General features: G+C 34.7%; 1 protein-coding gene and 1 long non-coding RNA gene across 2 annotated transcripts; one reads left to right on the top strand and one right to left on the bottom strand.

The window, feature by feature from the left end:
• Nucleotides 1-2398: 2398 nt before the first annotated feature.
• Nucleotides 2399-2980, bottom strand: LOC132270053 (F-box protein At3g49450-like). Its single transcript, XM_059771265.1, has one exon. It carries the CDS (start codon nucleotides 2978-2980, stop codon nucleotides 2399-2401), a length of 582 nt encoding a protein of 193 aa, XP_059627248.1.
• Nucleotides 2981-3253: 273 nt separating this feature from the next.
• LOC132271306 (uncharacterized) lies at nucleotides 3254-9986 on the top strand. The gene is made up of 4 exons (XR_009469694.1): nucleotides 3254-3730; nucleotides 4940-5005; nucleotides 5205-5264; nucleotides 8420-9986. It is a non-coding gene; the product is annotated as an uncharacterized LOC132271306 (long non-coding RNA).
• The last annotated feature ends 2662 nt before the right edge of the window (nucleotides 9987-12648 follow it).

Here is a 12648-nt window from a genome sequence, read left to right as displayed (position 1 = left end):
GATGTTCTTGCTGCAGTGATGTTTTTCTTTCATAATAATTTTATGCCTCTTGGGATTAAAGCTACTTTCCTTACTTTGATTCCAAAGGAGGGTCATGGTGATAATATTGCTAACTATAGGCCTATTTCTTTGTGTAATTTTACCTATAAGATCATTGCTAAAATTTTAGCTAATAGGCTTAGAAGTGTGCTGTCCACTTTGGTTGGTTTGGAGTAATCTGCGTTTGTTAAAGGGCATCGGATTCATGATAATATTATTCTTGTGACGGATATGATTAAAGGTTTTGGTCTCAAGAGGTGGGATCCATCTATGGCTCTGAAGGTAGACTTGAAAAAAGCTTTTGATTCGGTTGAGTGAAGTTTTCTTGAAAATATTATGACGCTTCATGGGTTCAGTGATAAATGGATTTCTTGGTGTTTGAAGTGTGTCTCCAATGCTAATTTCTCTGTGCTCTGTAATGGATTACTTGCCGGCTTCTTCTCAGCTTTTAGGGGCCTGAGACAGGGATGTTATCTTTCCCCATTGCTTTTTACTTTAGTTGTTGAGCATTTCTCTTCCCTTACGGCAGCTAGTATCAATGATGGATCCATTAAGCTCTATAACGCGGTTGTCAATTTTGGTTTGAAGATTTCTCATGCTCTTTATGCCGATGATTTGCTTATTGTTGTTAAGGCTGGAATAGGTACTGCTCAATCAATTGTGGATGTATTTGAGAAATTTACAAGTGCCACTGGTCTCTCTATAAATAATGATAAGAGTTCAGTAATTTTTTCTAAAGCGGTTCGGTGTAAGAATCGGATTCTGTAAGTTTTGAAGTTCAGAGAAGAAAATTTCCCTTTTAAATATCTGGGTATCCCTTTGGCTAATAGATCTTTGAGAAGTTCTGATTACAAGCCTCTAATTGACAAAGTTGATGCTCGGTTGAATCACTAGAACACTCTTAATCTTTCTATGGCTGGTAAGATTGAGCTTTTGAGATCAGTCCTTTACTCTTTTCTTTATCACTGGTTGTTTGGCTTTAAAATTCCATGGGGCTGTAGGATCACTCTCGAAAAGAAGTTCAAGAAATTTTTATGGAGTGGTAAAACAGAGAGCACTAAGATGTCTCAGATTAAATGGAGTCAGGTTAGGCTCCCTCATGATTAATGAGGTTTTAATCTCCGTCGGATTAGTGACATTCTCCGTCGGATCAGTGACATTGATGTTGCTTCTAAGCTTTCGATCTGTTGAGATTTTGTTCAAAAGAAAGATAATCTCTGGATTAAGTGGCTGCAGGCTAGAAACTTTTCTTCTTCTAATTTCTGGACAATTAATTCTAGAAGTTCTAATTTAAAGTGGGCAATGGGAAGTCTTTCAATCTGCTTCACGATCCTTGGTGTGCTTCTCTTTTGATTGCTCAGAGATTTGGGGTAGTGTTTTTTAGAAATTTTGATTCTATGGCTAAGGTTGAGTCCATTGTTCATGGAAATCAATGGCGTTTTCCAGAGTTTTTTCCTTCATTGGCTAGAGATTTTATTTCTAGATTGCAGAAAAATGCTGGTCAAGACACTATTCTTTGGTAGCATGGCGTTTTTTCTTTGAAAGCAGCGTGGGAAGTGTGCAAACTGCGGGATCAGAAGCTGAAATGTTTTAAGCTTTGTTGGAAGGGTTGTAGACCATGAACTGCTGTGGTTGTTCATATTATTATGCTGAATAAAAATATTTCCTTTGTGAATTTGCAGAAGGGGGGTTTACAGGTGCCTTCAGTGTGTCACAATTGTTTTGCTAATGCAGATTTTAATGCTCATTTGTTCTGCTCTTGTCCATTGGCTAATAAGGTTTGGAAGGATCTGTTCAAATTGTTTAAATATCTGTTGCAGGACTTCATCTCTATGGATCAGATTGTGGATTGGTTTTTGCTTAATGCTTCTACAAAGAGCGCTAAATCTAAGATTCTTAGGACTGTGTTTTCAGTCACCATTTGGATAATTTGGAAGGCTCGGAATAAATCTTTGTATCAAGGTATCCAGGAAGATGTGGATCAATTAGTCAAGCAAGTTATTTGGGAGATCCTTCTTCTTCATAGCTTCTCTGTTTCGGAGCTGCTTGAATTATTCAATTAGCTTGATTGTTGCAATTTTTTGTTTCGGTTTGCTTGATCTGGAAGTGGGCTTGTCTACTTCTAGATTAGTTGTTTGGAGTGATTCCTCCCTTTTTGTACATATTTTCTGTTGTTTATAAAACCACTCATTCAGGAAAGAAAAAAAAAAAAAAAAAAAAAAAAAAAAACTGTGAACCGAACCGAACTAGTATTAGAATGGTATATGTCCAACAGAAGTGTTTTTTATTTTTTATTTTTATTTTTATTTTTTTTTATCATTGTGGATTGTGCAACGCGTACAACTCTGTAGCAGAGGGACTAGGAGGGGTTAAAAGCCAATGTTGCATAGATATGATGCTGTCGGTTGCTGCGGGCTTTGGGAATCAGCACATATTGCCTCACCACAGGGTTGCACACATAGTACCGGTAATCAGAGGCATTGAAGAACAAAAACAAGCCATTGTAACTGTCAAGAAAGTCATTTGCATTAGTCGTTTGGAATGGTAAGTTAGCCAAAAATTCAGAATCAACAAATCCTCCACCACCACCACTAATGGCACAGTTGTCTTCTACAAAAACATTATCAATGAGCTGTTCGTTGTCAAAGCGCCTCAAATTACGGAAAAATGCATCCCGTGATTGGTTGCTCGCCTTTGTGGTTACAAGGGGCATACGAGGTGGGAAAGCATAAGTACGGAAGAAAAAGCCACAGAGAGGAAGAGAGCAAAACACAGAGATTATATAATCCCATGATTTGCATACACATTTGAACCTAATCAGAGGCTTTTCCGGCAATCGACACAGTACCTCAATCAACACATCATCGGAAAAAAGCCCATTATTCGAATAAGGAGCACAAAGGCGATTCTTTTTATTCCAATTGCGACAATGAAGTATCATCACATATGCACATGTGTACATATATACATATATATAAAATTTATATATTTAGAGTCTCAGTTGCACTGTACCGTTACTATTTATTTCGAAAGATTGTACCTTTACTATTCCATCGGCACTTTTACCTTGGAATCTGAAGATCGCTGAAATCTATCTTCAATCGGAGTCCTTGCCTGAACTAGGGTTTCGAACTAGGGGTTAGCTCTGGTGGGCTAGAGCCCACTAAAAATATATATATTTTTTCTGTACTAACTTTAGTCCAACCTAAAAAAAAATTATTACAAGAATTAGCCCACACCCAAATCAATTCAGCCACCATACTAAAATAAAAGCCCAACCCAAATAAACCCTGGGCCGGCCTTGACCGAAGGGGACAAAGGCAGTCCCCTAGGTCACCATAAAAACAAAATATATTTAGGGCAAATCATTTCAGCCTCCCCAATTGTCTCCATCTCCATTCTCGTTCTCGACTCTGAACTTGCCCCTTTCTCTGCGCAAACTAAAAAATCTACAAGAATCAGAAGTTCAAAACTCATATATTTCAGTTTATCTATCTGTCTGCAAGAATCAAAAGTTCAAAACCCATATCGAGATATCATTTTAGATTATTCAAAAAATCAAAACCTAGATCTTTCAGTTCCCATCGCCCGCTGTTCCACTTCGGGTTCGCCGTTCGCAAGCTTCAGCCGCTGTCTCTCAACTCTCAAGCTTGCCCCCCCCTCCCTTCTCTCTCTCTGCAACTGCTAACTTGTATGTATGGTTTTGTTTTAATTTTTTTTCTAAATCAACTAATCAAGTCTGTAATTCTTGTTTTGCAAACTATATCGTATTTGGTGAAATTTTTTATGATCTTTTATATATATATATATAAAGTAACAAAATTTGCATTGCATTTTGAGGTAATCACCGTAATCTACATTTTATTTCAGTAAAATAAATATTTATTTTTTTTTCATTTCTATAACTTCTATTTCTATTTTTTATTTTTTATTTTATTTTTGTCAATTATGTCTACAACAAAATTTGAATCTGGGCATGAAAAAAGAAAAAAAAAAGAATCTGAATTGGATTAGAAATTTGCAGAGATTGAATCTGAAACAATTTTTTATCAACATGCCTAGCTTTTTTACATGGAAATCTTTTCAGAACTAAAAAAAATCATAACAAGAACATTGACAAGCAAAAGTACTTAATATATGGTAAAACTCTAAAGTTACTTCTTGAAAATTAAAATACTTGCAAAAAGCATGCTTTCGAGTGAATTCCATAGTGTTGGAAGGGGCTTGCCATGAACTACCTCACACTCTGCTTCCACTAGTAGATTCTCAAATAGAATCAGTAAATTGGTCAAAAGAAGAGTGGTGAATTGTTCAGAAATAAATTGGTAATTTTTTATTTATTAATTACCCAAATAGGATTTTCTATGCCTAAATCAGTCAATTGTCTAAAGAAACATTGTTAGTTAACTAAAATTGAATTAAACAACAGTTGATTTTGGTTGATATATTTTGATTTAGCCCACCCCATTAAGAAATCCTGGATGTTTTGTTTCACATAGAAATACAATCTGTGTAATGCACGGAAGATATATTTAATCTTTCTGCCATATTTTTATTTTCAAATTTTGGTTTTTGATTTTCTTTTGTTATTAGAATGCATAATATTAGGATATTGATTTGTTAATTTTGAAGATTATTCCTAAACTAATGCATTGTACTTTGTTATTGGATTAATTTAACATAAGAGCTGAGTATAATATGTGCTAATCACACTTATCCGTAATCACACCTATCCGTAATCACACCTCTTTCTACGAATAGGTGTCCAACATTTTGACTGAAAACATAGTTGTGTTGGGTTGATACATATACAGATAGTACTTAGATGGTGGTGTTTTAATTGTTATGAGTGAGATTGTGAAACCTCTTCCTCACAACTTGAGTGTTTTCTTATTTTTAGGGTTAGCATCGGGCCTTAACATTTAGCAAGTACAAGGTTCAAGAAACATGTCTCCTCAGTCATCAGGTAACAAACTCTTACTTTTTCTAAAATTTTAATTGGCATTTTTAGCTATTGGTTATGTTTATTTATTCATGTTTTACATATTGATTTTTTGTTTTTGTTTTTGTTTCTACATACATATATATAATATTATTATGATGTGATGCTCGAACAAGTTTATTAACGCTTTTAAAACTTTTCTTCTTTTGTCCTAATAATATAGGTCTCTTTTTTGAAAGAAGAGAGTTGATGGGAATGGGTGGAGTTGGCAAAACGAAAATAGGTATGTTTTTTTTGCCTAACTAATTGAATTATATAAATCTCCTTACCATTTCTCTTTAGTTTATCTTAATCAAATGTATATCTATGCAAGAGGATTGCGTGATTCTAGATGACGATTCTAGATAAGGATGTTAATGTCAACATTATGAGGATGTTGATGTCAATGTTATGAGGATGTTGATGTCAACTAGTGACGACGAGAAATGATGTTGATAATATGTTGATGCACTCAAATTAAGGCAAAGCACTTGGAATTGAAGTAAATTTGGAGTTGAAGACATACTATTGAGCATAGTGTCTAATTCTTTTAGTTACAAGAATCTTTGGTCACTTCACTCACGATTTTTCAGTTTATGAAATTCTTAAACAATGGTGTGTAATATGATTCATCTACTTAGGCTTTCTTCTTTTTCATCTCTCGAAACCCTAATTTTATCTGTGAAAAAGAAAAAGAAGGCTGCAATTTTAATTTATTTTGAGCATTGAAAGAGCTTCTGAAATGTTGAAACTGAAACAACAATGAAAAGAGAGTCCACCTATAAGAATTACCCAACTTAGGACAAAATAAGCTCTCTGAGCATCTTGACTAATATTGGCATGGGAGACTTCTATAGATATGGACTTGTTGAGAGAGATAGATGGTTGGGGGCACAAAAGTGTACGACTACTGTGAACTAGTTTGTTTTATGCATCGGATCTAGGAAGTGTACAACAATGAAATGGAAAGCTCTGATGCGCTCAAAGTTACAGACAGAGATAATAATTAATATTATATATTTATAACTTACTTTACTAATCTAATATGATACTATGTATATCATACATACATATATATATATATATATTTGTAACTTTATACTTAGATATATTTTGATTTAGTCCACCCCATTGAGAAATTCTGGATCCGCCACTCCTTGCAAGTTTACTGTCTTATGTTCCAAATGATCAATGTGACTTTTGTGCATGCAAAATCCTTTTTTTGTCATTTCTATTTTCCTTTTCTTTTTTCAAATGAATCAAAGCATGCACAGCGGAACTATTTTCCTATTCTTTTGTGCAAATGATGATATAGGTTAGGTCTGGAACCGGTTTGGCCCTCTCAGCACCCTCAATTAACGGGACAACTTTTGTGCAGATGAATGATCAATGTGATAACAAGAACAAAGACAACTTGTGAACTTGTATAGATCTGATTTCAACTTTACTAATGCTCCAGAATAAAGAAAAAAAGAAAAAAGTAGCCCACCAATCATTAGATGAATCAGAAATTCAGAATATTCTAATGTCTTGGGATTAAATTAATGATCCATTTGATAATTTTGAATCTTTGATTGTTGAAATGGAGAAACAGAAGAAAAGAAGACATAGCTGAAACTTAAAAATTTTGTGTGATTTCAGCCTGGTAGATTCCAGAGATTGAATCATTGAAACAAGAAAAATACATAAAACATGTTTTGGAACTTTACCATTTAGTAAAGTAATCCTTTGATTGAAATTTGAATTGAAGCCTTTGAAGGAGACGGTGGGACTGTGGACAGTGTGGAGGCCGAATTAACAATAATTTTCATCAGAATTGCGACTTTGCCTTTTCTCTGCGAGACTGCGACTTTGCCTCTGGAAATTTTTATTTCTGTATTTTGAAAATTTAGTTCTAGGCAGCAGGGCTTGTTTGGCTTTGGGCCTTTGTTTTTGTATTGTGTGATTATGTCTTAGCTGACTTATTTTTTGTTTTGGGCTGGGCTAAATTAGGCTATAGTAGTAAATTTTTTTTTTTTTTTTTTTTTTTTTGTTTTGGGGTGGGCTTGAATCATTGGATCCTTATGCTAGCTAGGGTTCTTCTTCAACCCTCTGCCTCCTTTCCGACACACCCCACATATTTATTACACACACAAGCGCTCCTTCCCTATTTAGTTGGGTTGCCTGTCAACTAAGAATCCCCTATTCTGCCGCGAGAGCCGCCATGAGAACTGGTAAACTTCCATTAATTTGTTTTTTTTTTTTTAGATCTCGAATAATATATTTTGTTTGTAGATTCCGTGGACATGGATTTAGTAGTAAATTGTCTCCAAAGCATCATTGTTAAAGGCGCGCCCAGGCTCGCGCCTAGGCTCGAGGCTTAGGTTTAGCGCCTGTTGTCATCCCAGATTCACTGATGTTTACTAGGCGCGCGCTTCGGTTGCACCTCATCCTATTTGTGAGACGCGCCTTATTGATATTTGTTTAAAAAGATACGATTGTTATATTTCTTAAGCCAAAAAGGGTACTTTTGGCAACTTAATAAACAAAAAAGAAAGCCAAAGCATACGATAGAAGGAACTTTGTACAAAAGAATAAAAAAATTAGAAAGCCCCAGAGTTAAAGTGTTAACCGAATAGCAATAGAATGAGATTATGAGACGAAGACGAAGCCCTAGTTGCAGAGATGAACAACGAAGCCGCGTCATTTCTATTTATTTATTTATTTATTCTCTCTCTCTTCTCCTCTAGATCTTCCCTCTCTTCTTATCTTTGTTTACATCTCTCTCTTCGTCTAGTTCTCTTCTCTCTGTGTCTTTTTTTTTTTTTTTCTTGTTAATTATTATTATTATTTTTGTTAAAATATTTATTTCTTTTTGTGCTTTGTTTTGCCATTCAAAAAAACACATTTTGCTTTACCTTTCAAGAAAACAAATTTGTGCTCTGTTTGGTTGTTGGATGCTTGTATAGTTGATGGATTTACTTTTTTATATTTGATATTAATTTTTAGAATATTGTTATGACTTATGAGATATGTATGTTATTATGGTAGTTTAAATTTTCAATTGTGCGCCTCACTTCACTCAGGCGCGTGCCTCACCGTGGGCCTCGCGCTTAGGCTCCAAAGGATCTCTAGCGCCTTGGTGGGCCTTGGGCCTTTAATAACACTGCTCCAGAGTGAATGTGACTGGACTGGCTGCCAACGGTCAAGAGCTATTCACTGTAAGACATGTCCATATGTCACTGCACTCCACGTTCCAATTCCAGTTTCGTATTTCCATATTAGTATAAATATAAGTTTTTTTGCTGTTTCATTAACTCATATTTGTTTAATATATATATATATATATATATATATATATATATATTTATTTATTTATTTTTTCTGTTTTAGTAACTAATTTTTTTTCGCCCACTGCAGGTGGAGTCTACCATAAGTAGTTCATATAGCTACAAAGTTGACAGCACTTACCCAATTGGTTTTTGGGACGAACAGACAAAAACTCATTTTTTTCACTATCTCAACAATCATCTGAACAAGCTATTCATCCTGGAGTCAGCTAGAATTACAAATACTATAAGCCCACACAAAAAGATTTTTCTGATAGCGATGGAATATTGATTGAATTCTGGTGTGGGTCCATAAAGTGTGTAGTTTTTTTTTTTTTTTCCTTTCATTATTGTTTATTTATTTTGTAGTGTTCATTAAACTGTAGATATCATTATTGTGTATTTTTCTTTTAGAAATATTTTGCAAGCCCTGGAAATGCTCCATGAGAACAATATGGCGCATGGGAATCTTGACTACCTTGAGTCATTTGCAATAAGAAAAGAGGAAATTTATTTGCTTCTCCCATCTAAGGATGGGAGCAAGAGCGAGATTGGTGAAAATGATTTGGATGAAATAAATGTAAAAGATCTTTAATGTGTCGTCAATGAAATAGTAGGAAAAGCAGGGGCTGTTGATTGGGACAACTTTTTTGCCTAAATCTTTGTTTGTATATCTTTCATTGCCATGGTTTTTGTTATGTAATAATTTGGGTGTTTCATAATTTGATTTTTGTTGTTCTGTAGAGCTGAGAAGTTGAAGGGGCATCCAGTGTTAATGAACCCCTCTGAAAGGGCTGGATTCATGTCAGATGCATGTGATCACCTAGGATTTGCTAATAAAGTCTCATATCCGATTATGAAGATGGAGTTCAACAAGGTCGCGACGTCATATTGTTACAACATGGTGGTTGGGAAAAGGATGTTCATGGTCGTAAAATTCCTAAGTTGGTATTTGATTGTAAGTCTCGTAAGGTCCCTCAAAATATTCCTAATGAGGAATTCCATATGTTCAGATTTGTTAAGAATTATCTACATCATGCTGGTCCTGAAGCAAGAGAAGATCTTAATTTGTCATTTTCAAAAAAGGAAGCAGGTTTGGAGCTCTCCCATATGTTTCCTGGATACATGTCTTCTGTCTACACTACTTTGGTGACCAAATTTCCAAAGTTGAATATTTGGTTAAAGGAGTGAAGAAAGTACTCTCTATTTTCATAACTAAATATAGTAATTCTCGCTTTCTTAAAAAGAATCTAATCATATATAATTCTTGTTTGTTCATTTGATGTTGTTAAGCATGCTATTGTTATGTATTGTCTTGTGTTATCTGTTTAACTTCTACAACTAAAGTTTAGGATTGACTCTGTATGTACAATTTTGTTCATTTTTAGTTAATGCACGACAGTTTGATTTTTTTGTTGTTGTTTTCTTTAGTGTTACCACTAATTGAGGTGTTACAATTCGGGCCTAGTTAAGTGCGCCTATGTTTAGCTTGTTGACTGTTTCTAATGGTTGCAGGTCATTGTGGATGAACATAGGTCGAAAGTTCTTTTTTGGCGCCAAGTAATGTTCGGTTGGGATATGTACTGGGAGTTTAAATATTTAAAATATAACTTGTTAAACTGGTTTTTCTTTTGCTGTGACAATGTTTGGGATCTGTAATGGAGGTTTTAATATATATATATATATATATATATATATATATATATATATATATATGTATAAAAGGTTTTGTCATGCTCGGTAAAATTTTGTTACTAAAGATTTGTCTGTTTGTTACAAGTTACGTGGCGCAAGGAGGAACACATGTTCCTCACCTGATGGAACCAGCTCTCCTGTAGCGCAGGAGAGGATTTTGTTCCTCAAAATCGGAGTCAGAATAAGTCTAAAAAAAATTTAAAGAGGGATCGATTTCCGTTCTGATACCATGTTGAAAGAGAGAGAGAATATATGAAAACTTATATGTTATTGAGTAAGTAATACAATAATACAATGGTGTTTATATAGGAGAAGCTACGGGAGTAGGTGAGTGGAGAACAAGAAAACCTTATACATGATAATTCTATATATGGTAATGAGGGGTAGGTGACAATTCATGCAATACTAACCGTATACGTGTGACAACTCATACAATATCGTACAACAAAATATAATGTTGAAAATCCTAACAAGTGATATATTCAATTAGAACTTCAAATTCTTAACAGTAAACTCAAGATTTAGCACATAACCTAAATTTGTTTTCACATAATAAATTATACGAGGAGCACCCTATATCAAGCATCTATAACTTGAACAAAAACTTCAGTAAACACTTTTATTAGGGAGCATAATATGTAAGATCAAGACTAATGAAGTAGAAAGAAAAGAGAGGGAAGAAGAAAAAGAACTTAACTTCCAAGTCTCTTGAGCATAAACTATGTTAAAAAAAGGTGTAAAGAATCAGGCTAGTGTCCTCCAGTGCAAGATTGTATTGCGTAAATTGATTGCATCTTAACCCTAGTGTAAGAAGGGTTTTACTCTAGTCACGTGACTCGTGTGCCAAGCAATGATCACTTAAGTGACAACGTGGACTCCCTATGCATTATAAAGTAAAGCTAACCATTAGACAAATGTGCCAAACAAATCATACATGTAATATAAGGAACATAATGGAAATTAAAAAGTTAAATAAATGAGAATTCCAGGAAAGGATATGTGGCATGTAAACTATCTAGCGAGAGTAAAGCTCTTCTCATATTTAAGAGCTAAAACACACACACACACCTCGCTTCGTATTCTCAGTGCGGCATAAGCACAAAAGTAGTATTCTCAGTGCGAGGTTCACGTATAGTTTATTTGGCTTCAAGGCCTCTAGAACTTGCCCCAAGTCTGATGCATGACTGTCTCGTTAAGAACTACAAATGGGTATATCACCAATGTTCATGAGATTGAACTTTACAATTAATGGTTAAAGGGTTTAATTTGTCACATTTGTAGAACTGTAGACCAAATGGCATGATTAGTCACTAATACCATGATTAGAACTGTCTTCATGAGTCCTGTATGGGGTGAATAGAGGCATATTCTGCTAATTGGTGCAATTTGAGTAAAGGGGCTTAGGAAACAATAAAACTCATGGAAATCCATAGTGCAGTGGTAAGGGAGTAAGGTTATGTTCTCTTTTCCTTGTCTAGTATTTGGTGAAGTTTGCTAGGTACGTAGAAGAGGTCATGGAGAGATGAAGGGTGGTTGTGTTGGCCAAAGCATGAGAGGTTTTGGTAGGCTTCTATTTTATTATGCCTTCAGTAGTGCATTTTGTAAGGAATGTAATATGCGCTTTTGAAGGGGCCGAACTGCCTGGTTGAATTTAAAGCATTTAATACTGAGTTTCAGGTAAGATTATATTTTTTCTATGATTAATTTTTGGAGATAAGGTTTTGGTTAGTTATAGTTTTCTTCCCTTACATGGAGTGCGTTTCATGGAGCTTTAATGTATTATTTTTTCTAAGCAATATTAGATGCACAAGATAACATTTATTTTCTTTTTGTCTTCTTCTTTTGGACAAAATAGATCATTGGAGAAGTTTTTGGAAATTCCTGGCAATTTTGATAAAGACAAGGCATGGAAGATTACTCTTTAGATCGTGGATGGGCTTGTGGAAGTCCATGTAGCCGGTATCGTACGCCGCGATTTGTCACCGGCAAATATTTTACTTGATGAACATGATGACATCCGCATATCGGATTTTGGTTTGGGTAGGTACTTTTATATACTTTATTTGCTTCAACTCAACTTAACAAAGCCTTTTCCCAATTATTTTTTCATCTATGTAATTCTGTTAATTGCTTATTCAGTAAGTAATTATTCCTTTTCTAATTCATTTTCCAAATTTTCAGCCAAACTAGGAAATGGTGTCAATGATGAAGTTGCAACATGCTCTATCGGTCATCAACTCTATAATGCACCTGAACTAAAAATGAGACCAAGGCTATATATATCAGCATTAGTGTCAACTTCCATTTCCATTTGCTTGTCTTTTAGTTCAGGTGCATTATAGAGTTGATGACCGATATATACAGCCTTGGTCTCATTTTTGTTGTGCTTTTTCACCCCATATCAACACAACATGAGAGGATTGTTGTTTTTCAAAGTCTGAGGGTGAACAAAGAATTTCTAAAACGTTTTGTGCAACAACTACTGTCTTCAATTCCTAGTGAAAGACCAACTGCGAATGGAATATTGCAGCAACAAGCACGGGTTTCATCATCATCAGTAAGTGAGTGATTTGATTGAATTCATAGTTTATTGCTTCAAAATTTTCTAAATTCGTTTTATCATTA

This window comes from Cornus florida, unplaced genomic scaffold (assembly GCF_030987335.1).
Source record: "Cornus florida cultivar Cherokee Brave unplaced genomic scaffold, ASM3098733v1 CherokeeBrave_3.0.0_Hap2_Chr08, whole genome shotgun sequence".
Lineage (NCBI taxonomy): Eukaryota > Viridiplantae > Streptophyta > Magnoliopsida > Cornales > Cornaceae > Cornus > Cornus florida.
The sequence above is the reverse complement of the archived record's forward strand: the minus strand, read 5'-3'. Positions and strand labels throughout refer to the sequence as shown.